The following is a 23363-nucleotide window of genomic DNA, read 5'->3' as shown; positions in this document are numbered from 1 at the left end:
GGCCCGCCCGAGCCGGGAGCGGCGCGCAGAGGAACCCGCCCGCCTCTGGCCGGCCGCCGCGGCACCTACTTCTTTCTGCGGAGCATCTTCGCTAGCGGTCTCCCGAAACCGTGCAGCGCACGGCAACACGCCACGGCCGCGCTCCCCGCCGCCCGAGCCCCCCACATGCTCCCGGACGGCCTCGGCCCGCCGCTCTCCCCGGCGCCCCCTGGCGGCGCGGCGGCCCCGGCCGGCGGAGCCTCCGACGGAAGCAGCGGTAAGGGCGGGGCGCGCCGAGCCGAGGGCGGCCCGCAGTAGGCGGGGTCTTCCGGTGGCCGGAAGCTCGCGGCACGGGGAAGCTGTGTGCCGCGCTCGGCGCCGCGGCGCCCGGAGGACGTGACAGCTGCGATGGCGCTGGCTTGAGACTCCGGGCTGTCTCAGTTCTCTGACCGGTGACGCAAATGACAAGACGCGGCAGCTTTTCCACGCAGAGGCAGCTTTTGTATTTAACTAAAGGCATTTAAACCACAAGGGAGGAGCATCAGTTAAAGTTGCGCTTCCACATCGTATCTGTGTCGCGTACCCCCGTGAATTGCAGGGAAAGTTTCTCAGCCTCGTTTCCTCGCTCTCGGTAACCGCCAGCGGCGTTAAGGTGAAATGCAAGTCGCTTCACAGCAGTACTTCATTAGGGATGGGAAGACCCGCGAGCCCTGCCTCTATGCTTTCCGTCATGTTTTCCTTCATCAGGTGGCGCGTCTTGACGGTGGCGCTTCCGATGTGAGGAGTTACGAGAACATCCTTCATCTGTAACAGAGGGTGATCCCTGGGGACGAAAAGAAGTGCTGAGGTGAGAGTCACTCGCACAGCAGGTTTCTTCGGCGCCTGAAGGACCAGGGAAACGCTTAAAATAGTGATTACAAACAGAAATGACGCTATGACCCAAGCATACTCAAAGCTTGAAAATGAAGCCTGCCTTGCAGCTTTTTATGCAACAAATTCTCCTAGTGAGTCAGCGTGGATTTTGCTTTGCTGCTGCAGAGGGATTGGGGACATCATCACTTCAGCAACGCTAGAAACAAAATCACACAGTTTCTACCAGCTTTATCCTAGTTTGCAGCACATGCACTCACTTCTATTTAACTTAAATATATATCCAACCTTGGCAAAGGTTCAGGATAGGTCACATCCAGAGCAGCTGCCTTAATAACTTTGTTTTGGAGGGCCTCCACCAAAGCATCCTGATCAACAACCAGACCTGGGTGACAGAAAAAAGAAAAAAAAACAACTCTTATTTTCATATTGCCACACAACATCATCTTTTATGACATGGCGATCAGGCAACTTGTAGGGCTAGTAATGTTCACAAAGCAGAAGCAGCAGCAGGGGGTGGTGAACCATGAAGAGGAAGCTTGGGTATGCACATGAGAGCTGGACAGTCAGGATTCAACTTTATTAGGGCTGAGTTTCCCAGAACTACTTATACAAAATGAGATTAATAACTGCCAGGGAACCGTAATGCAGTTTTATTTATCTTGCGCCTTACCTCTGCTAATATTAATGAGAATGGCTGTGGGTTTCATCAGCTGTAGCTCCCTCTTCCCAATCAGTTTGTGTGTCTGAGGTGTCAATTTCACAGCCAGCATCACAAAATCTGCCTGCTGGAGCAAGTCATCTATCTTCTTACAGTAGGTAGCTCCAACAGCACGTTCTTCTTCCTTGTTTCTTGGGGGGCAGGGAAATAGGGAAGGGGGAGAGAACTCTAGTCGTAACCAAGAGTTTGCAGAAAAACTTTAAATCAGAGTTAGAAAAATGACTTTTTTTTTTTCCTCCTTTGCTCTTTAGTGAGAAGCAGCTAGTTAATAATATGACTGAAACTAAATGAAGAGAAACGCTAAGCTCTGCTTCTCATAGTATCAGCCCTACTATGCAATAACATGCACTACTACACCCACGGCAAGAAAGTGAAAAGTGCATATAAATGCACTGAGTAAATAAAAAGATAAATGCATCTGTGTCACAGCTTTTGGATGTAACAGAGATTCTTTTCCAACCCAAATGCAAAACTGACATTTGACACAAATTCCCTTCCTTGTGAATAGTAACTCAAAAATTGCTGAGGAAACAGAGGAGACAGAGCAGAGGATGAATCCTCAGAAACAGATGACAACAGAAGCCTGCCTGCTCCGTGAATCAGTACTGTCTCACTGGAAGCATACACTGCAAGGTCTGCCAGCATGTTCATCCCATCAGGACAGTCTGGGCTGTGCACTGTGCTGCTCACATTGGCTTCCCACAGATGTGAAAGATGCACAGCACGTGGGATGGGTCCCTGAGAGCCAGGTGCACAGAACGATACGTGTGCTTCTGTCTGAGGACAGTCAGAGGGGCTGCCGAGACTGACTCTCCTTAGGAGCAGCTAGTTCTAAAAGGAGGAGGTGTTTCTGCCTGCACTGCTGCTGTGTGTAAGTCACGGCAGTAACATCACCTTAGACTGTTTTCTCCACTCCTCAATCTACTGTAAGGTCACCAACATTACAGGGAGGTTCACAGGGAGATCAGTGAGATTGATCAGTTCTGTTCCTTTCTGACTTGGTTTTCATACAAATCATGAAACCGATGACAATCCTGAAGCCAGCTCACATATTTTGCCACTTAAAGGGAGAGTTGTGAGAGAGCTGCAATGGCAAAGCAGACTTTCTTTGCAGCTGTGACCAGTTTTACCTCTGTTTCCTGTTGTGGTATAAAATTTTCATCTCAAAGGCTTTGGCTCTCTCAGCCACTTTGTAGCCAATGGCGCCCATTCCAACGATGCCTAGAGTAGCTCCAGAAACCTCAGCACCCAGCCAGTTGGCAGGGAAATATTCAGTGTCAGGAGATATTGCCATTTGATAGCCTTGGAAGGAAAAAAAGAAAAAGTCACATCAAGAATTAAACGATTCCTGGCATCTGGTTACTTTCTGTCATAGAACAACACAGAAGGAACAGTAAAAAGCTGTTATATTTCTGGACGAGATCTGAATAGTGATGCACTAGCAACCCAATTTCTTACACTGATTTCTTTCTTAGGATATAAGCATACCCAGACCCTCTTTGGAAGAGGAGACAAGGGCAAAGAAGCAACCTCAGCAGAGCTGCTCGTTGTCTTTTTCTGTCTGCAGTGCAAATGAATTATTGCCCCACTAAAATGCAACTCTGCAACACAGCTTCCTACTCGTGGGATTCACCAGCAGGACTAATGTGACAGTGCTACAGATGGCACCTGTGCTGTGTTTGCTGAATGGTGCATCTGATGTAAGACAGGATAGGTTGTAGCATCATCAAGACTTTCAGTAAGGCCAAAGTGTGTTTCCCTGCCTTCTTGCAGGTAGAACACAACTGGCAGATAACAGAAACACAGGAAAAGATGGACAGGATTTCTTAACAGTTGATGAAAAAAGTCTTAACAGTTTGTTCACAGCAACTCAAATTTATGCCAGCTAGGCAAAGACAGGCTTTAGGGCTCCTTGCCAACATCTCTTTATTAGAACTTGAAAAGCAAGACTGCACTGGACAAGCAGAATGAGTGAGTGGCTACAAGATGAAGAAGAACCCTCAAGACTTTAGGGCTATCTGGAAAAAGAAATGTACCTACCTTACTAATACATCTGGTGGGAAACTGAATGCACTACATGCAAGTTACTACTACCAGCATGACAGAGTTATCCTTTTCCTCATCCCTGTTTTTCTTCCAGTATTTCTGCTCCTAAGCCCTTTGCATCAGCACGTGCTTTCTAATTGTGTGAAGTGCCGGCTTCTCTCTGAAAAGTCAGAAAGCCTTTCAGTTATTACCTTCCACAAGTCTCCTGGAAGATGCCAGCATCAAAGCCATCCCCAAGTCTGCAGTGTCAGTGGAAACAATCGATGGAGTGTTAGACACTTTCACACCATAGCTGGAGAGGAGATTCAGATCCAGGTGATCTACTCCCGCTCCAGAGCTTGCAACTATCTTCAGGTTAGGCAGGCTCTGCAGCAGCTCCTCATTAATAACTGGTTTGTGATACCACATATAAATAGCTCTGATCTTTTTGCCAAGAAAGCTCTTGTTTTCAAGATATTCTTTCATGGTGATGAGACAGAAACGTTCCTTTAGAAATTCAGCATGGTCTTCGTATACACCATGCTTCCCTCCGATGCAGTCAATTAGCACACAGGGCAGCTCCTGACCCTCCATGTCCTGCAAAAGCAATGAGAAACCAAAATGACATCTCCCGCTGCAAGTTTTTTGAAAACAGGAATTGATCGGCTCAGTTGCATGCTCTTTTCTCACTTGAGGATCGATCTGGTCAAAGATGTTTGCTCTCGTGAGTGGAACACGCGAGTTCACCAACCCGTCTTCAGAAGGATGCGACTGCGATTCGCAAGCACAGTCCTGGCACCAGAGCTACAGAAAAGTTCAGCGTCACACGCCGCCAACAGCAGCTGGCAAGCCTGCTTTGCTGGCTAACAAGCAGCAGCAATGCCCGCCCCAGGACCGCCGCAAAGCTGTACCGCTCTCTCGCCCCGGCTGCTCGAAACAAGCACGCACCTTCCCCGCAACGCAACGCAACGCAACGCAACGCAACGCAACGCAACGCAACGCAACGTCCCGTCCCGTCCCCCACCGGATCCCCCGCCACCGCAGCACGGCTCGGCAGACCCAGGGCGGGCTGGGACACGCCAAAAGTCCTCTCAGAAGGCGCTTGCGGACGGCACCGGAGACGGGAGCGCGCCTGAGAGACAGCCCGCCTCCGCCCGGCGGGAGCGAGCCGCCCGGCTCTCGGTGCGGGCGCACGAGCTGACGGAGCCGGGCCCCCTGCGCCGCTCACCTGCGCGCCGCTCGCCGACACGGGCCGGCAGCACGGGCTGGGAGGGGAGGAAGCGAGGGGGGAGGAGGGGCGGGAGAAAGAGGAGAGGGGGGAGGAGCCGCTCCTGGAAAAGGTGCCGGCGGCCGCGGCTGCGTCTTGGCGTGGGGGGGACCGGGGCTTGTTTGCGTGGCTTCGTGGGAAAAGGGGTAACGTGGGTTAACGAGTCGTTTTAGCTGGGTACGTATGGTAAGGTGTGAGCCGATTCTGTGCACTGAGACCTTCAGAACAGATCGGATTTTGGGGCTTGATGATCCCTGAGGTCCCTTCTGTGATTCTGAGGCGGTTCCTCTTGCTGTGTAGATGGTGAGCGAAACACTCCAGGAAGGCTCTGACCTGTGCGGTAGGAGCAGCCGAGAGCCAGAAAACCCCGCCTGAGACCAGGGACCTCTTTTCCTTCCGAGCCGAGAAGGGACCAGCACTTGTGAACTACTGCACTGTCCTGAGCTCTGCAGCACTTTGCAGTTGCACAATTGCATATAGTTCTGTCTCCTCAACTTCTACCAAACACATTTTGGTATGCTGAACATTCAGGCCATCAAGTTCAACATGAGATCCTCCCTAAAATAACTAAGAAAAAATGAAGTGTAATAGACAGTTGTAATGCAAAGTGATACATAACCATAATTTTTTATGCTGTCGGTGACTTTTGGTTATCATTTATTGACGTGAGTTTCAAATTCTCAAGGTTAGGCTTTAAACCAAAAAGCCATGAGCTAGCTAGACGGAGTTAAAGCAGTAACTGGATTCCTGGTACGAGTTCGGTTTTTGACCTTTCTTTAAGAGAAAGCAATAAACATTTAGTGCTTACACGTTTCGTGTTTCACATCAACCTCTTGTGAGTTTGCTGATAAGACGTAATGGGTGATCTTTTAACTTATGCTTATGTAACAGTGCCTGAGATTAAAGGGTGGATGTGAAGTAGAAGATGAGACATTCTACAACTAATTTTCTACCGACTTTTAGTACTGAAGGTCAACAAATCCAGCAACAAACAAAACCCTTTCAAAGATCAATGCAATAGTTATCCCACCTGTGCGTCAAATCAATAAATTTGGATTAACAGAAGATACCTTTAGGCAAAGAATAGGCGATCAAATATTCAAAGCACTGTTCTTCTTGGTAAGAATCGAGGACACATACATCAATTATCAAGAAAATGAGCTTGGTTATGTGGCTACATGGGGAGAGAATGAGACAGATTCCAAGTTGCTTTGTGTCACTTCAGCAAATTTTCAAATTTGTTTAGGAGCTGGTATTAAACAGAGCAAAATATGTGACAGAAGGGGTCAGGAAGCCACTCACACTCTGAATGCCTGAAGAGCTGTTTGAACTGCCAGAATGTCACAAATAGCTTTGCATGGGCAGCGGGCAAACAGCAGCTTGAGATACGTGCACGTTGTTGCAGGTGAGTGCTGCACGAGTCCACTGCAATATTTTAGGTACCTTGCATTGGAAAAGGAAGTATTGCTACATGCTAATATTTTATTATTGCTGAGGGAGATCTATTATACTGCCATTGTGACAAAGCTCTCTGAAATTCGTAGTTTCTATGACTACAAAGAAAGAAGTATTGCACAACTTAACTCCTAGTTTCATTGTTACATGTTGCCATTGGTCTCTGTGTACGACTGCAGGACTGGCTGACGTCTGCAGTGTCGACAAGGTGCTTGCATAATGATTGTTTCTTAAGGTAAGGTTTTGAAGTATTGCATCAACCTAAGTGCACAACTTGTGCACAACGTAATCCATTTCCTAGCTGGGATGTTTAACCTGGTTTAAGCATGAAATTGGATGGAGGCATATGATCCTTCTGTGTTTAAAGTAGTGTTATATGTGAGCAGGATGCATAGGGAAAAATAAATACATTAAACACACACACACACACAACAACCAAACACAACCAGGAGGTCCGTATTCTCATGGTTTTGCTTTTCAGGCAAGGCCAACCTAAGGAAGCAACTACCTCTCACTCACAAATTATGCCACAAGAACATTTGATGCATTTGATGTGCATTTGATTGGAAGCCATCATGAAGCACCACCACTAACCTGCCTGCTTGCTTTAGGTAAGACCTGCATCTCATTAGACTGTTGTAGCAGCAGTCTGTGCTACGTCATACAGTGTGCCTGTCCAAACGTTCCAAACAGACCTGCACTAACAGAACAAATGTCACATTTTGCATTACAGTGTCTGCTGCAGTTTTTTATTCTTCTTTTAGAGATTTTAAAACTGAACGTATTATGTCTTCCAAGTACAATCTAAGTAGAATAAGAGGAGGGAAACAGCATGGAAAGATGACCTTAACTGTATGTAAGTTAATTTGATGCTATTCAATACGTATTTAGATCGAGGAAAGGTAGGAAGTGGAGGAATATTTCTTGTGTGATTTGAAGATAAGAGGCACTTGCTTCCTGAAGACACTGTTAGCAAGCTGTACTTCATGTCATGACTCCAGTTTGTAAGGCGATGTCAAGTAGTTAGGTGTTGTATTGGAATCAAACCCATCCTTCCAAGCTGACAGCTGCCCAGCACTCCGTCTGAAGCGCTGCACTGGCAAGGAGCACTTCTCTAGAAGATCAGCTCAGACTCCTAAATATCTGCAGCAGTGGAAGTAAAAGCAAGCAAATGACAAGTGCATTCTGTTCTTTTGGGTGCTCGTGAAATGATGTTCTGTTTGCTGCTTCTGTTTCAATCTGGAGAAGTTTGTATGTGCAAACTCTTTTCTCTAGTTTGTGGATATTAATCTAATACATGGTATTTTTTTTTCATCTGTTACTGTAGATACCAGTGGCTTTGTTTTCAGCTTTGCAATTTGTCACCTTAGCCTTTTATTATGAAAGGATAGACTTACATTTGTCAGGATAATGCTGGTGAGATCAAACACATAGTGGGTGCCTGTACCTCAGGGAACAGGAGGTCTTTTGTAGAAAGAACATGGGACAGTCCTAAAATTCTTGTCAGCAAAATTGCTGCTCCTTAAAAGCTACAGTAATTTGTTTCCCCGAGCCACTACAGTTGTTATACACAGGTTCCAAAACCTAGGTATGCTAACATTCACTGTTTGGTCTCCACTAAGCAAGCATCAATGACTGCCATTTTTTCTGCGTGGAGGAATTCAGTTCCTCACCTTTGCTTCACACACACTTCCATGTCAGACATCTTTTTGTCAGACTGCACCTCTGCTGCCATCTGTCATGTGGCAACAAAATATTATGGAATGTTGGCAGGAAGGTTCAGCCTCTACTCCCATCCCACCAACATCTGCCTCTGACATGGTGGGCCAACCTAATAAAATAGTAATAAAAACCTAATGAAATAGTGACAAGCTGCTCTAAGAAACAGGAGGTGGAAATGACTCTGTAAAGATTTATAAAGGTTTATGAGACTGCAGACAGAATCCAAGCTGTGCCTATGGGCAATTTTGCTATGAATGGTACTGATGAATAATCACACTGATCATAAAACCATACTACATGATAGCATTCATGGCAGTGCCACTTGGAGTTGTGCACTGGAAGTTTGTATTTTAAGACAACAGAGTGTACGTAAGTTTTAGTGAGGTGGATGAACATTCTTCTGTTCAGAGAGAGAGTTTTCCTGTGGAAATTGAAATAATTGATTGCATTAGAGATGCTGTTTCTAGTGTGGTAAAGCCATGGTTTCTTACTATGATAATTGCAGCCTTAAAAGCAGTTTGTCAAGTTGCTGTTTCTAATCTTTGTAGTACTGGTGCTCACTGTTGTACCTCGCTTCAAATACAGATATTCCTGCAGAAGGAAATCCTACTGACTTGGGCTTCAATGGTGTTTGCTTTTTCACAACCATTTTTCGTGTTCCTTCTGAGTTACAGAGCGGTGCTGAGTCTGACAAGCATTCTTCCAAATATTTTGTGCTAACATGAATATATTCAAGGTAGACTTTGAGTAAGTTTGGTATTCCAAACATGGCAGCACGTCCATCTTGGAGACTATTTTTCATTAGTGCTGTTGTTTGCAACTACAAACTGTCAGCTCAGATCTTCTGCTTTGAGTAAATGATACTGAGCATGTTTCTGAACACTGATTTTTGTCTCAGCATTTCAGGTCTCAGGTGCTACTTTAAAAGGAGACTTCCATATAGAAGGTCACTAATATTTCTAGCAGGCAGCTTGCACTGTTTGCTTTGATATCTAATATGAATGAGGGGAGCTATATAATCTAAGCAGATATGTTCTTTAGGACTCCTATACGTTTTTTAAAGTACTGATGTAAAATTGCTGTTTTCCCCTTTGTATTACCTCTTTCCTTTAGTCAGGCATGCTACTTCCAAAGTTTTCTAAGAATAATGCAGAATGCTGAGACATTTTCTCTTGTCTCATGACTATCTGGTAGCACCCTTAAAATGATTGGTAGATAGAAAGGTTCTGTCACCCAGGAAAGCTCACTTTTGAACATATTGTTAATAAAATATAACTACATAAAAATAACTCTAAAGTGATCTGTTACAACTTGTGAAGTCCTGTTTCTCTCACAGTAGGCAAATTAAAACATCATTTCTAGGGAGCCTTTCCAAAGCTGCAAATAAGTAGGCAATCAGAAGTTATTTCTCCCAGAGCCTTTTAAAGCCTGCGTGCATTTATCCATAGGTGAAAGTGAGGAGCAGTTTGTTCCTCCACAAGGGAATTAAAACTGTGAAGGCCTCATTACATGTGAGACTCGGCCAGAGCTCTCCCTGCCCATTCTGAACAGGTGTCTCTTAATGGGGAAAAAAAAAAGAAAAAAGAAAAAAAAAAAAAGAATAAAAGCATTTAGAGCTGATTGGGAAAAGAAGAAAGATATTTAGAGCTCCTTTTGCTCTTCAGCTAGGGAGCACTTCACTAGGCATGGGAAGACCAGTAAGAGCTGCTAGTATGTTTTCAACTGCTTCCTCTGTTATCATGCGGGTGGCCTTGTCTGTTTTAATGCCAAGGTGAGGTGTTATAATTACATTCTTCAGTTTTAGTAATGGATGATCTCTGGAAGGGGAAAAAAGAGAAAGTTAAAACATAACTGTCATTTATCCAAATGAAGAGTCTTGTTTAGGCTTTCACACTGTATTTAACTATAAAGACAATTTAATATAACTTTACAAATCCCACTGACGTCTGTGGACTTTAATCCCCTGTGTTCAGATAATTCTGGGTGTTAAAAGGATGTGTTAAGTATTTACACTGTGCTCTTTTGCCCAAGCTCAGAAACACATTTTTGCCACGAGCAGCAATTTGCACGACATCAGAACAGAGGATTGAGCAGTCCCAGCATATTAACGCTACACAATGCTCTGAGCTGTAGTTATGCAACTCAGAAAATGGGCAGCAATGTCCTGGGCTCCTAGGTCCCCAAACCCCAAAAGCCAGCCACTTCAGTTGTCTCCCCAAGGAACCATTCTGGCAAATGTGCCTGTAGCCTCTGGGCCCAGGAGGTGTGCAGTACTTCAGCTCTGTACTGGAGAAACAAGCCTGTGCAGAGGGAAAATTTGGGACAGTACAGCATGTCTAAGGAGGGCTGATTCAACCAGCTTTCACACATTCAGTATGTTGCACCTTTAGATAAAACAGGGAGTGAAGCACACGTGTATCTTCAGAGGGTGATTCTGTGGTCTAATACTCCCCCAATGCACAAGCTCCCCCGTGCTGTTTCCTGCTACCCCCGCTTCCCTTCAGCCTGTTATCACTTCCAACATCTGGGCCGCATCCCTTATTCACAGCAATTTCACACAGATGTGCAGCCCAGGAGCAGAAGGAGATGCATCTCCGTGACCCCTGCCTGCCAGCCTCATGCAGTGTTTCTGAGGAATAAGGAGAAATGAGATGGAGACCTGGGCAGCGGCTCCGGGTCGGTGACATCCAAAGCTGCAGCCCTGATAGCACCAGTGCGCAGAGCTCCCACCAGTGCCTCTTGGTCCACCACTGCACCTGGGTTGGAATAACAGTAACGCTGAGCACTATTTGCAGGTAAATGGTCTCAGACAGGAAAGAGGGTGGAAAGGGGGAGTGAGGAATTTTTGCCACGCCTGCTCGTTTTCAGCACGTGCACAGCTCCACAGAACGAGCTGGCCTGTATTTGGTACTCAGGCCAGCAAATACTACACATTTTCCAAATGCTACCTCGGCTGATGTTAACGAGAGTAGCTGAGGGTTTCATCAGTTCCATCTCTCTTCTCCCAATCAGCTTGTGTGTCTGAGGTGTCAGGCTCACCACCACCATCACAAAATCTGCCTGGCAGAGCAAATCATCCATCTTCTCACAGTAAGTGGCACCAACAGCTTGCTCTTCCTGCTCCTTCCTGATGGGGAAACAAAGGATCACGCAGCATTTCAGAGCATCGATCGTGCAAATATTGTCTACCACGATGCCACTGGTGTACAAACGCAGGTCTGCCATTAATGCAGCCAACAGGTGGCAGAGTAGCATGTGTTTAGTGCCTCTGGAAGGCAGCAAGCCCTGCCTGCCTCTCAGCGTCTGCAGTGCAGGTTCGCTAACTTACTTTAAAGTCTGCAAATGGACTGAAGCTAAGCACAGGTGTGGACTCAGCCCATTCTGCAGGATCTCTGTGGGAAAAGTGCACCTCACAGGATACAACAGTCACTCAAATTGGAGTATTCAGATTTGCCAGAATTCATCCCTGGGACCTCTGAGAATGCTCATCCCATTGATAGAATCCAGCAAACTTGTCATTTGCAATGAATGGAATCAGCAAGGCAGTTCTTTGGTAATTTAGGATGGTTCCTGGCCACTCCAGGACTTTCTAAGTGTGGGTTCTTGGGACTCTCTAAGTAATAAAGCATGTAGCTACACCAAAAGATAACAAATTAAAGTGAGATTTCTAGTTTGAACTTTTCATAGTAAAAAAGGATAGCTGCCATTTCTGTTTTCTTGCCTGGATTCTGGGAACTAAAGAAGCAAACATAGGAGAATATGTTTGAAATGTTTTGCTCTTGGTTGCAAGAGAATGACTTGGAATTATCTCTACACTAAAAATAAAGAAAGAAATCACACTAGGCAGATAAGCTCAGTGGCACTTTGGACCAAGTGTCTCTAACGCATGCATTTTGTTGGCTTTGTTCAGTGTCGAGGTCGACAGACAGTGATTGAGTAAGAAACAGGCTGGAATTACAGCCAGTTTAGCAACATGCAGAGCGCGTCTTGCTTCAGCACACAAGGCAGAAATGTAAATGGACTTTAAAACAACCCATTTTTTCCACTTCTGTTGTGATGTGCCTTGCTGTTTCACGATGGCACTCTTAGATATACATTGAAGACTAAGAAATACTAAACAGAGGGAGACAGTGAAGACCAGCAAATAAATACATAAGTAAATAAATAAAAATTGTGCTTTATTTTCTTTTCTCTGTGGTTTATGAAGGAAGTCTGAAGGACTTCTTTCTAAATCCTGCAGAAGGAGGGATTGGTCTAGTATTTTTTGAACATTTCTCTCTGTATTCCTGACATAATTACATAATTTCTTGGAAAGGAAATACTGACTATATGAAAGGCAGTTTCTGCTGCAATTCGGGTCTTTACCTCCGTGTTCTGTTGTGGTACAAAATCTTCATCTCGAACGCTCTGGCTCTCAGAGCAATCTTATACCCAATGCTGCCCATGCCAACGATCCCCAGAGTAGCTCCAGTAACTTCAACTCCAAGAAAATCAGCTTCACAATACTCCACACCCGGGGAAACGGCAACGTGATAGCCTGCAAAAATAAATATCCAGGATGATGAGTGAATGAGGTCCAGCACAGGTGAACGTGGCCAAAGAATCCACGCTCAAAGTGCGGCTGCAGTGCGTTTCACAAGTGCAAACACACAGCTCTAAACAGCAGCCTTTTCTGCAGTATCCTGGGCGATTTCCTAACACAACATATTTCCCTGCCATGAGTGACATTTCCCATTTGCTCTTACCATCCCATAAAAAGCATTTTAATAAATCTCCCTAAAAATCATTATAACAAATGAGACTCGTAAGAATACTGATCTCCTCTTCATCAGTACTCAAAACCATTACTGCCAGGGACACTGTAGAGGTTGGAAAAACCACATTTAGAATACCACTAGATGTTGGTGTTGCTATTTAGAATAAAGATAGGTTTCCTGTTCATCTCTGCCACTCTTCTTTGAAAAGGAAGCGTGACTTCTTTAAAAATCACTGCTCAATTGTTTAATTGCTTATCTGTTAAACCTGCCAAATTTGGGGTAGCCACACAAACAGAAAATAAACTTGTATGCACGGCGAGACAGAGATTATTAGCCGGCTAGCAAGGAGAGAGGCTTCCGATGTTTGTGTCTTCCAATATGGCCAGCTCTTGTTAAACACAAGCAGAATATTGTGAAAGTAACAAAAAATGCCTCAGGTCATGCCAGAGGACAGCTATCAGAAATGGCACCACAGGGTAATTTCTCCCCTTTGAGTTTCTATGACTCCTCTGGTACAGGTAGCAAATCAATGGCAAGGAAATAACAGACACTGGAGCAACCTGCTTCAATGATTGCTGATGCACCTTAAATTCCTCAGTTCCAGCTTCTAAGACCAAGCTCTGTCCATAAAACAGTGTTTTATTTGAATATAAGGTGTTGCTCAAGTATTTGCCACCCATGCTGGTGAACTGTGAAAAACAAACTCTTATGATTTTATTTATACCTGGTTGAAATAGGAGCATTTCTGTAAGGTGTAGCAATTTGGATATTGAATATATATAGAACATATCGAAGTACAAAATCTTCAATTTTCCAGCCCAACACAGTTAGCTATTCACATTTTGTTGCACTGTGGATATCTTCAGAAAAGTCAAACTAGTGGCCCATAAGTTGTATCATTTCCAGAAGATACTCAAAAAACGAATCAGAGATTACCTTCTACCAGTCTTCTAGCAGATGCCAGCAGCAAAGCCATCCCAGTATCTGCTGTGCTATTGGAAACAGCACGTGGAGCATTAGCCATTTTCACACCAAAGCCAGCTACAAGTTTCAGATCCAGATGATCCATCCCTACTCCTGAATTTGCAATCACTTTCAAGTTGGGTAGGCTCTGGAGGAGGTCTTTGTCAATGACTGGTTTGTGCCACCACAAATAGATCGCTTGGACCTTTTTTCTCATATTCTTTTTGTTTTCAAGAAATTCCTTCATAGTGATGAGGCAGAAGTGCTTCTTCAGAAACTCCACGTGGTCATGCAGTATCCCATGCATTCCTCCGATTTCATTCACCAGAAGCCCAGGCAGCTCTTCTCCCTCCATCATCTGCACAAAGAAGAAAGAGAGGCATCATCAAAAGAAATACAAATATTTTTTTCCAAATATTTTAAAGAATCATCACTTTCATGCTCTTGTTCATGACAACTATGACAAGAGAGCTAATGAACTGTATATTTAGGCAGGGGGGCAAACAATTTAGCACAAGAAAGCAGCTTTTTTAAGTACGTTATCATTTTATATGAAAACAAACTAAAAACAAGCAAGCAAACAAAAAAAGCAACCCCAAACCCAACAACAATGAGGCAAAACAAACATACAAAATAAAGAAACAACAAAAACAAACACCCTAGTCTTCATATAAGGAGGTATGAACAAGTTCTGTCCCTCACAGGCTGTAAGGTCACTGTCACCAGGCGTATAACATGCAGTAATTTCTCATTAATAACTGAGTTTCAGGCCATAAATGCTCTGGTGTATAAATCTTCTGTCCTGTCCCAAAATCACAATTTACTGTGTCTAAGAATTTTAGAAAAGCACTGGAACAAATCGAACTCCTGCAAATAAATTGCACGGGTTCACCATGAACTTTGTGATACAGGTTAATTTTTCTATTCTTTATCTTTCCAGCCTCCTGTCCTGAGATGACACTAGTGACTTTTTAACTGCAGTTGCTTAGATGTGTGTTTTTAAATAAGGACTCCAGCACTCAAGTTAAAAAAGCATTACATTATTTTTCTCCAGAATTCACTGACCACTTGTTTGTGGTTTCCAGGAAATCTGTGAATAGACAGCTGTTAAAAAAAAAAAAAAAAAAAAAAAAGACATTTAATAGTTACCTTTGGTTTTCAATGGGAATCTTGTAAAGAGCTGGGGGTGAGGAGAGAGCAGGGTGCTGTTGGAGGACTGAAAATACAGGAATTCCCTACAGCAGTGCAGACTGCTGTCTTGTTAGTAGTGTTTTCACTATTTGCTTGTGAATATCTGGCTCTTTGTCTACAGTTACTGTGCTAAATGTTCATTTTACCACCCCTTCAAGAAGCCCGACTGTATTCCAGAATAAGGGAAAGTCTTCACGATTTTATAAAGGTGACAAATATTGTACTGTTTGTTTTTCTTCTCCCCCCACCCCCTATTTTTAATGTTTGCTCAAAAAGCAAAACAAACAAACAAACAAAAAAAAAACCCAAAACCATAAGAAAAAGCCTTCTGAAGAGCCTGGAAATGTCAGTCCATTGTGACACGCCAGTCACAAAATAATTCCAAACAGGTTTTAGTTATACGAAGGATGGTATGTCTCTGGTTCTGTGCCAAGACGTCTAGCTCCTCTTGCTTGTTCCTCATGCTGTTTACATTGGTGTACAAATATTTCAAATGTGCTTCATTACACTCAGCACATCATGGAGAATGCTCAAAGGTCTCATTAGCATGCACTCTCTAAAATGTTGGTGTGCTGTCCCCTGTCTTACACCTGATCAGATTGGTTTTAGCCAGTTTTCCATTCAAACCTAGCCTAGAGCACTATTGATAAGCTCTGTCAACACGTGTGCAAAAATGTTTGAAGCCCTCTGAGAAAGGTGCATCCAACGAGGGTCTGTAGACCATCCTGCAATTGAAAAACACAAAACATGTGTTTCACGTTCTGCAGTAGCTGGACTAAGTAAAAGATATAAAATATAACGCTACATTCAAAAGCATTATTGATCTGATTAGAGTGTTAATCTAGCACAACTCTCAAATATGTATCAGTTTTTATTACTGCATTGTCAGTTTGATTTGTTTCAGGGTTGACAGTTGAGAATGGACAGCAGGTTTGCTACTGCTGCTTCTGTCATCAAGTGGGTGGCGTGAATCACACAGAATCACAGCATCACAGAATTGTAGGGGTTGGAAGGGACCTCCAGAGATCATGGAGTCCAACCCCCTGCCAAAGCAGGTTCCCTACAGCAGGTCGCACAGGTTGGCATCCAGGCACGTCTTGAACATCTCCAGAGAAGGAGAATCCACAGCCTCCCTGGGCAGCCTGTTCCAGTGCTCCGTCACCTCACCTAAAGAAGTTCTTGTGCACATTGCTGCGGAACTTCCTATGCTGCAGTTTCCAGCCGTTTCCCCTTGTCCTGTCTCCACTCACCACTGAAAAGAGTCCGGCCTCGCCATTCTACCCCCACACCTTAGATACTGATAGGCCTGGATCAGGTCCCCTCTCGGTCTCCTCTTCTCAAGGCTGAACAGACCCAGTGCACTCAGCCTTTCTCCACAGGGAGATGCTCCAGGCCCCTCGCCATCTTTGTGGCCCTCCGCTGGACTCTTTCCAAGAGATCCCTGTCCTTTTTGTACTGGGGAGCCCAGAACTGGACGCAGTGCTCCAGATGAGGCCTCACCAGGGCAGAGTAGAGGGGGAGGATCACCTCCCTCGACCTGCTGCCCACGCTCTTTCTAATGCACCCCAGGATGCCATTGGCCCTCTTGGCCACAAGGGCACACTGCTGGCTCACGGCCGACCTGTCGTCCACCAGGACGCCAGGGTGAACTGTTGCAGTTCCAGTACGTGGGGTTATGATGGCGCTATTTAATTTCAACAAAGGATGATTTCTGCAAGAAACAGCAAGGACAGCGTATTACACCCGCAAGAAGCAGAAAGAACAGCATGGATATCACACGTTCAGTTAATTCTTCTGCTAGTTGCTGAGGTCAGAAGCTCAGGAAACAGCAAAGGCATTGATACAAAGGGGCCACGTACACAGGATTGGCAGAAAACGTTGGAAAATTTGCTTACCCATTTCTCCATCCTCTCTACTGGCCTTGGTGCCTTGCTTGGCACTCATGTTGTCTTGACAATGTGGAAGGCAGAATAGCTGGTCATCAGCTTAGGACTGCGCAAGATAAGAACGCCCTGAATGAAGGAAGAGGAATTGTCTTGGGCCACAGGCAAATATATGATGAAGTTGGTGGACACGGGCTAACAAGGATAATTTTCGTTGTTATCCTTTCTACGAAACCGTTTTTTCAGCAATCTTGAAACCTGGCCTCCGGTTCCTTCAGCAAAGGGAACGCAAAGCTGCTTTCCCACACTCTTCTGTGGGAATTCGGCGCATTGCAGGCATCCCTCGTTCTCCCGCTGCACAAGCTATCATCGAGCACACGCATCAAACGCTGCAGTCCGTTCGTAATGAACAAAGAAGGGGAATACGGGACACGCGCCACGAGAAAGATTATGCAAGGCTTTGCTTGCGCTGAATGTTTTGAGTCGTCACCACACAGATGCAACTGGTGTGGATCGTCATTTCGGGGCCTGCCCAGTGCTCGAGGAACGGCCAATGGTCAACGTTCGGAGCACGGCCCCGCGCTGCTGGGAAGGTCCCTGTCCGCTGATAGCTTGGGCTCGTGGATATGCTTGTGCTTCCACAGGGACTGGCCCCACGTGGGTTCCAGCACGATGTGCTCGTCCTCCTCTCAAGGCAGAAAGTAGCATCATCCCTTAGGACTGGGATTGTCTGCTTCTTACTTGCTGGCACTGCTTTGTAACGTGTGTTGCATTGCACATAACAACGTCAGTAATGGTGTGATGTAGCGGGTGATTTCCCTGTGTTGTCAATGCGGTCTCAAGAATTGGAATTCTTAGGCGTTATCTAGGTTGCTGTGTGCTTCTTTTATTTCAGTAGTGGATCGAATGTGAGTTAAACGGGATTTGATGCATCCTCATCGTGCGTTACCAGTGCTCACGTCACTTCTGCACCCTCACAAGTGTTCTGTTCCTGCAACTTTCCCATCCACCTTTAGTGATCGTTCAGAATGGGAATCCATTCCATGGGAATATGCAAAAGTTGAAGACCTTTTCCTAACCAGTTACACAGAACGGGACCCTCAGGGATTTATTTCCAGGTTGCAGCCAAACGTGTGTTGTTTTCAGTGGGCTGGCAGTGTTTCTTGTCATTATGCTGTGTTTGCCTTGCCTCCTTTCTCACGATCAGAGTACTGTCAGTCGAGGGCTCGATTGAGTTACACCCATTATTTTAGCAAGATAATTGGTGTTATTATGTTGCAGTTTGCAAATAAACAGAAGGGGGGGAACCGTGGGAAGACAAGGAGAACCGTTCGGAGCAGCAGCTGTGGAGCAAGCTAAACGGCCCGAGAACCGAGGACAGCCGAGGAAGAAGAGCGAGCGGCTGTGAGTGGATGAGCGCCCGCACGAAGGCCTGAAGGGCGTTTGCGGAACGCTCTGTTGGCGCCTAAGGGCGGCTGGGAAAGGTGTAGGGGCGGATGGCAAAGCCAGGAACAGAACAGCCGTGAAGGTACAGAAGTGACGTGAGCACTGGCAGCAGACGCTGAGGATCGGTCACACCTGAGTCCGCGCCTCAGGCGCTGCAGCCTCGGCTCCGGGCAGGGCCGCGCTCGGCCCGCGGCTCCAAAGCACGCGACCCGTCGCCGGAACGAGAGGCCGCGCCGCGCCGCGCCCTCCCCCCCGCGTCCTCGCGCCAGAGCCGCCTGGGCTGCTCCGATCCGACGCGGGGAAGCCGCGGGGCTCCGCTCCCGCGGGCCGCCACCGGGGCCCGCCCGCCCTCCGCCCTCCGCCCTCCGCCCGCCGCGTCCGAGTCCCAGGCGAAGGCGGGAGGAGTCGCGGGAGGGCGGCCAGAAGCCGTCGGCGGTTCCGGCCCGGCGTTTCGGTCCGAGGACGCGGAGCGAGCGAGGAGCGCGGGGCGAGCCCCTTCGCGCCCAGGCGAAGGCCCCGTCGGTCGCGACGCAGCGCCGGGAGGCCCGCGGAAGCGCAGAACGGCCCGGCTCGGAAGGCGCCCCGAGGATCGCGGATCTCCGCCGACCTCCCCATGTCACGGCGGAGCGGGCCGCCTCCGAGCCGGCCTCGAACGCCTCCGGGGCCGGACGGGGCCTCTGCCCGCAGCCTCTCCGGGCGGGCAGCCCGTTCCAGCAGCTCGCCGCTCTCCCGCTCAGGAGAGCCCGCTTGCCGCAGGCCCGCTCCCAGAAGGCGTCCCTGCCCGGAGCCCGCTCTGACGGCACGGCGCGGCAGCCCCTCTGTGACGCGGCCTGAGCTCACAATGGCACGGCGCGCGTCGCAGCGGTGAGCGCCGCCTCGAAGCTCGCCGACCCCCCATTTGCCAGAGAGGCCGACGAGGCTCCGGGCGCTCGCCGAGGAGCTGATCTCGCCGCCGTGCTCTGGAGGATCCGCCGTTCCGTGAGGAGCAGTAGGCAGAGAGAAGCAGGAGGGCAGGGGCGAAGGGCTGAGGAGGAGGGCCGTTTGGCCGGCCGGCCGCCCGCCCGCCGCGGTCGTTGACCTGCGGCGAGGGGGGGAAGGAAGATGGCGAACTCCCTCTTCTCGAGACCCCGCTCGACTCCGACTGCGGAGAAGATCCGCAAGTCTGGTAAGGCCTTCGGGCCCGGCGGCGCGCGTGTTGTCGGGCCGGTGACAGCTCTGAGCGCACGTGTGGAAGCCCTGCTGCTGAGGGAGGGAGGGAGGGAGGCGGGGACGGCTGAGCAGGGCGGGTTGCGGCGCGAAGGCGGCTGCCTTGGCAGCCCGGGGGCCCGAGGAGCGCTCGGGCGGGCGCGACTGCTGGCTTCTGCTCCCGGCCTGGCCCCTGCCTTCCCGGGGATCTGCGAGCAGAAGCCGCCGGCGGAACCGAATGGCTCGGAAGGCTCAGCAGCGCGCCGTTCCTGTGGCGGGAATTGGGCGTGCTGAAGGGTTTGGAGGTGGCCGCCTGGGAGCATGACGTGTCTTTCCTTTTGTTTTGCAGAGCTCGCTAAGTTTTGGTTCAGCACATCCTATTACCTCGGCCGACAGCTGGCTCTCTACCAGGTGGGACTTGCCTCCTACTCCCTTCCTCCCTCTCGCGGTTGATTCAGCCCCGAGAGCCCATTTGCCACGGAGCGCAGCTATTCTTGCCCTCCGTGGAAGCAGGACCCGCGCCCCAGAGGGGCACCGCGATGCGAGACGGGGGCCACAGGCTGGCTGCACCGTCAGCTCTGAAATGCCAGGGGCTCCAGGCCTAATGATGGAAAGAGGGCTGGGCATTTTCTGGGCCTGCGTGCTTCCTTCCTCTGCCGGCAGAGTCAGAGGGATCCTGTGGGGGTGACTGCAAGTTTGGGAGCCCCGCTTGTGTCTTTATGAGCCAGAAGACGGCGCTCTCTGGTTCTTCACGGGGAGGAGGGGCGAGAGGGAAACAGTCTTCCGTCATTCCCTGCACGACTTCTTCTGATCCGCCCTTTCTCCTCTTTCAGGCTGTGAGCATTCCTGAACTGGGCGCTTTCACCGTTGTCAGAGAGCACGTGGTCAACCAGCAGAACAGTGTGGTTCTTGTTGACAGACCCGTGTTTCATCTGGCAAAGGCTCTTGCGCAGGACCACGACCTCCGATACGACTACATAGACGCTGCAGGTAGGAAGAGTGGGGTCTGACAGAGGAGCCTGCCCTGGCACTCTGGTGGGGACAGTGTGACAGACTGCCATTGCAAATGGCGGCAGAGGGTAACAGCACACTCCTTCAGCTGCTTCAGCAGCAGGTTTCATTCCGGTCTCGTCGGCTCCGCGTCTCAGCGTCTCCACAGAGACGTACCAGTGGTTCCGCCTCCCAGTCTCAAAGACTACAGAACAGCAGTGCGTTGCCCGAGGGCCTGGAAGCTGCTGCCTTTTGAGCGTGGCCTGCCCATGGCTCCCCAGGTGCTCACGCTCCTCTCCTCTCGCTTCTCCAGGACACGACGAGTATCAGCAACTTCCTTATGATGAGATAGCCTCGGAAACCGGCATCTCTGAAGGCGCGGCGCGGCTTTGCGTGCAAAGGACCGTCTGCCAGTTCAGCGCCTGCATAGGGAAGAGGCAGAACGTTGCCTTCGTTTGGTGGGATGTTGGCATGCTGCTGATCGAAGGGAAGCGTGTCCAGATGAAGTTCTACGAGGACTTCCTGGGGAAGCTCAATGGGACTACCGAGGCGCTGCAGGCTCTTCTTGGGGTAGGTCTTGCGTTTTCCCAGCACTACCTCTGATTCTTCTGAAACGCCTTCCGGGGACGAGGGGACTGCTTTCTCCTGGCGTGCCATGCTTCTCCAGCCACCCGGGCTCCTGGCGGTGTGCGGGAAAGCGGGCTCTGGAGAGCTCTTCCTGTACGTGAGGTGGCCCGGCTCTGCGCCGGGATACGCGCCCTCAAAAGGCCTCGCTTTTTGTCAAGGGACAAACGGTGCGCGTCACTGCTCAGCCCCAGCTCAGAGCACGGAGCAGAGGCGCAGGCACAGCAAGGCTTGCTGAGGCCCGGACCCTTCCCTGTGGCGGCTCTCGTCGTGTTGGGCTGAGAGAGACTGGAGCTGCCAGCCGTTGCCAGTGTCCCCACCTCCCATCGTCTGTTTCCGTTCTGATTGCAGATGCCAGAAATGAGCAAGGCGGTCATCTCACGCAATGCCTGCGCGGCTTCCCTAACGGCTTCCGGACACGTTACTGTCTTTCCAATGTGAGTATGCTTGCTCCTGCCACCCGCGCCTGAGTGAGATGGTACTCGCCACGGTACTTTGCGGTGCTGAGAGGCCTGAAAAGTGGGCAGGGAACTCCCCGCTCGCTCTAGTTCAGTTGGGTGGCATTTGGAGGAGCGTGGCGTGGCAAAGTGACGTTTTGCGTCCGTGCCAGAGTCGAAACTGGGGGGGCATTTAGGCCAGTCTTCCTTCTGGTTTTCCCTGGGCTTCTTTTGTCCGGCAAATGAGAGTGGGTATCGCTAAGGACCCAAGGGCTGGAGGAGGAACAGATGGTTGTGCAGACGGGAGCTCGAGCGTGGTGGGCTTCCGCAGAGCTCTGTCTCGTACCGTCGCTGCTGCGCAGTGCCACCCAAAAGAGGTGCGGGCGGGGGGCGTGGAGTTGAGCCTTCAGAGCTGCGAGGACGTTAATCTGCAAGAAACTCGCAGGGCAAGAAAAGAGCAAAAAGGGCTGTTGGGTATAACTGGGTGGGGAGCAACCGGTCTGTTCTGAGCGAGAGGGGAATATTTCCTCCTCTGGAGCAGGCAGGGGAATTGGCTGGGAGCTCATCTGCTCTCACAGCAAGGACAGAAGAACACTGGCACGTACCGACGGGCCTCACCTGCCCCTCCAGGCGCTGGAGATCCTGGTACGGTTCTCCAGAATGAGCTGCTCTGGGAAGCGTGGCCTTACAGCGTCTCTGCGTTCTGTCTCTGTCGCTCCGCTATTGGGTCACGCTGCGAGGGGAAGCGTTGCCCTTCCTTCAGCCCGCTGCTTCCTCTTCCAGGTACACGCACGAGATCGAACTTGAAACGCCCGACACAGCAAAGGTGGACCTGAAGTACCACGTGAAGACCAGACGTGGGCAAGGCTGGGCAAGAGGCAGGAAAGGTGAGGGACCCGTGGGTTGCCATCGGGGGACTCTGTGTTTGCCTTCCTCCTCGTCTGGAGGCGGTTAGAGCTGACCTTACCACAGGGCGCCCGGAAGAGCATGAGACGCTTCCGGTGACTCTTTGTACCGTTATGGGAAAGCCTGAGTGATCCATTGCGAAGAGAGTTCTCGGGGCAGCCCTCCATCACAAGTGGCCACGGGGATCATCCCAGCAGAGGACACTTTCCCAGTGGCCTCCACTCGGCTGCCTGTCCTGCCAGCCCTGGAAATCCCTCCCCTCGCTTGCCTTCGTATTCTCCGATGTCTCAAAAGCAATTCCTCTGGTGTGAGCACGCCCCAGTAGCAAAGCTGTGTGCGTGGGACGTGCATCAAGAGATGAAAGAGCCAGCTCCTCTTGTGCTAAACGAGTCCCCTCCCCACGATGGCTCTTTGAGACCACCGGCAACTGCCAGGGCCTCCCCCATTTCAACACACAGACCAGATGAAGGCCTCAGGTAGCGTTCCCCAGGGAACAGCGTTGCCCCACAGCCATGAGGAGTTGGACCAAAACCGTGCCAGAAGCACAGCTGTTCTGAAGTTTTCCCCTTTCCTCTTTCCAGGGGACCTTTGCGAGACGCGCCTCCTTCATCGCGCAGCGCTTCCTCCAAAGACGTTACCGGCACTGACTGGAATGCGGGGCAGAGACCAGGCAGCCGAGGAGAAAGAGCCTCGCACCAGGTGAGACTCCTGGCCAAAGAAATGCGGGCGGTGCCACGCTCTTGCCTGCGTGGGAGCGAAGTTTCTCCCGGATCCAGAGGCTGTATGGATTCAAGCAGCTCTGCATGACCAACGCCCCGTAGCATCCCTTCTGAGCTGGGTAACTAATGGCAAGTGCTCCTCGCGAGAGCGCAGAGACTTTCTTGCTTCCCTTCAGATGGAAGCGAACCGGGCCTTTCTGTTTGCCGAGCCCGGTGCCCAAAG

General features: G+C 49.2%; 2 protein-coding genes across 2 annotated transcripts; both read right to left on the bottom strand.

The window, feature by feature from the left end:
• Positions 1–648: 648 nt before the first annotated feature.
• LOC306945230 (putative 2-ketogluconate reductase) lies at positions 649–4189 on the bottom strand (the record flags this gene model as incomplete). Its single annotated transcript, XM_079533938.1, has 5 exons — positions 649–802; positions 1138–1234; positions 1523–1701; positions 2701–2872; positions 3808–4189. 5 exons carry the CDS (start codon positions 4187–4189, stop codon positions 649–651), a joined length of 984 nt encoding a protein of 327 aa, XP_079390064.1.
• A 5510-nt stretch (positions 4190–9699) lies between these two features.
• Positions 9700–14114, bottom strand: LOC306945228 (putative 2-ketogluconate reductase; the record flags this gene model as incomplete). The annotated part of the gene is made up of 5 exons (XM_079533936.1): positions 9700–9856; positions 10699–10795; positions 10988–11166; positions 12405–12576; positions 13733–14114. 5 exons carry the CDS (start codon positions 14112–14114, stop codon positions 9700–9702), a joined length of 987 nt encoding a protein of 328 aa, XP_079390062.1.
• Between the last annotated feature and the right edge of the window lie 9249 nt (positions 14115–23363).

Source organism: Tetrao urogallus (genome assembly GCF_951394365.1).
Source record: "Tetrao urogallus genome assembly, chromosome: 3".
NCBI classification, from domain to species: domain Eukaryota; kingdom Metazoa; phylum Chordata; class Aves; order Galliformes; family Phasianidae; genus Tetrao; species Tetrao urogallus.
The sequence above is the reverse complement of the archived record's forward strand: the minus strand, read 5'-3'. Positions and strand labels throughout refer to the sequence as shown.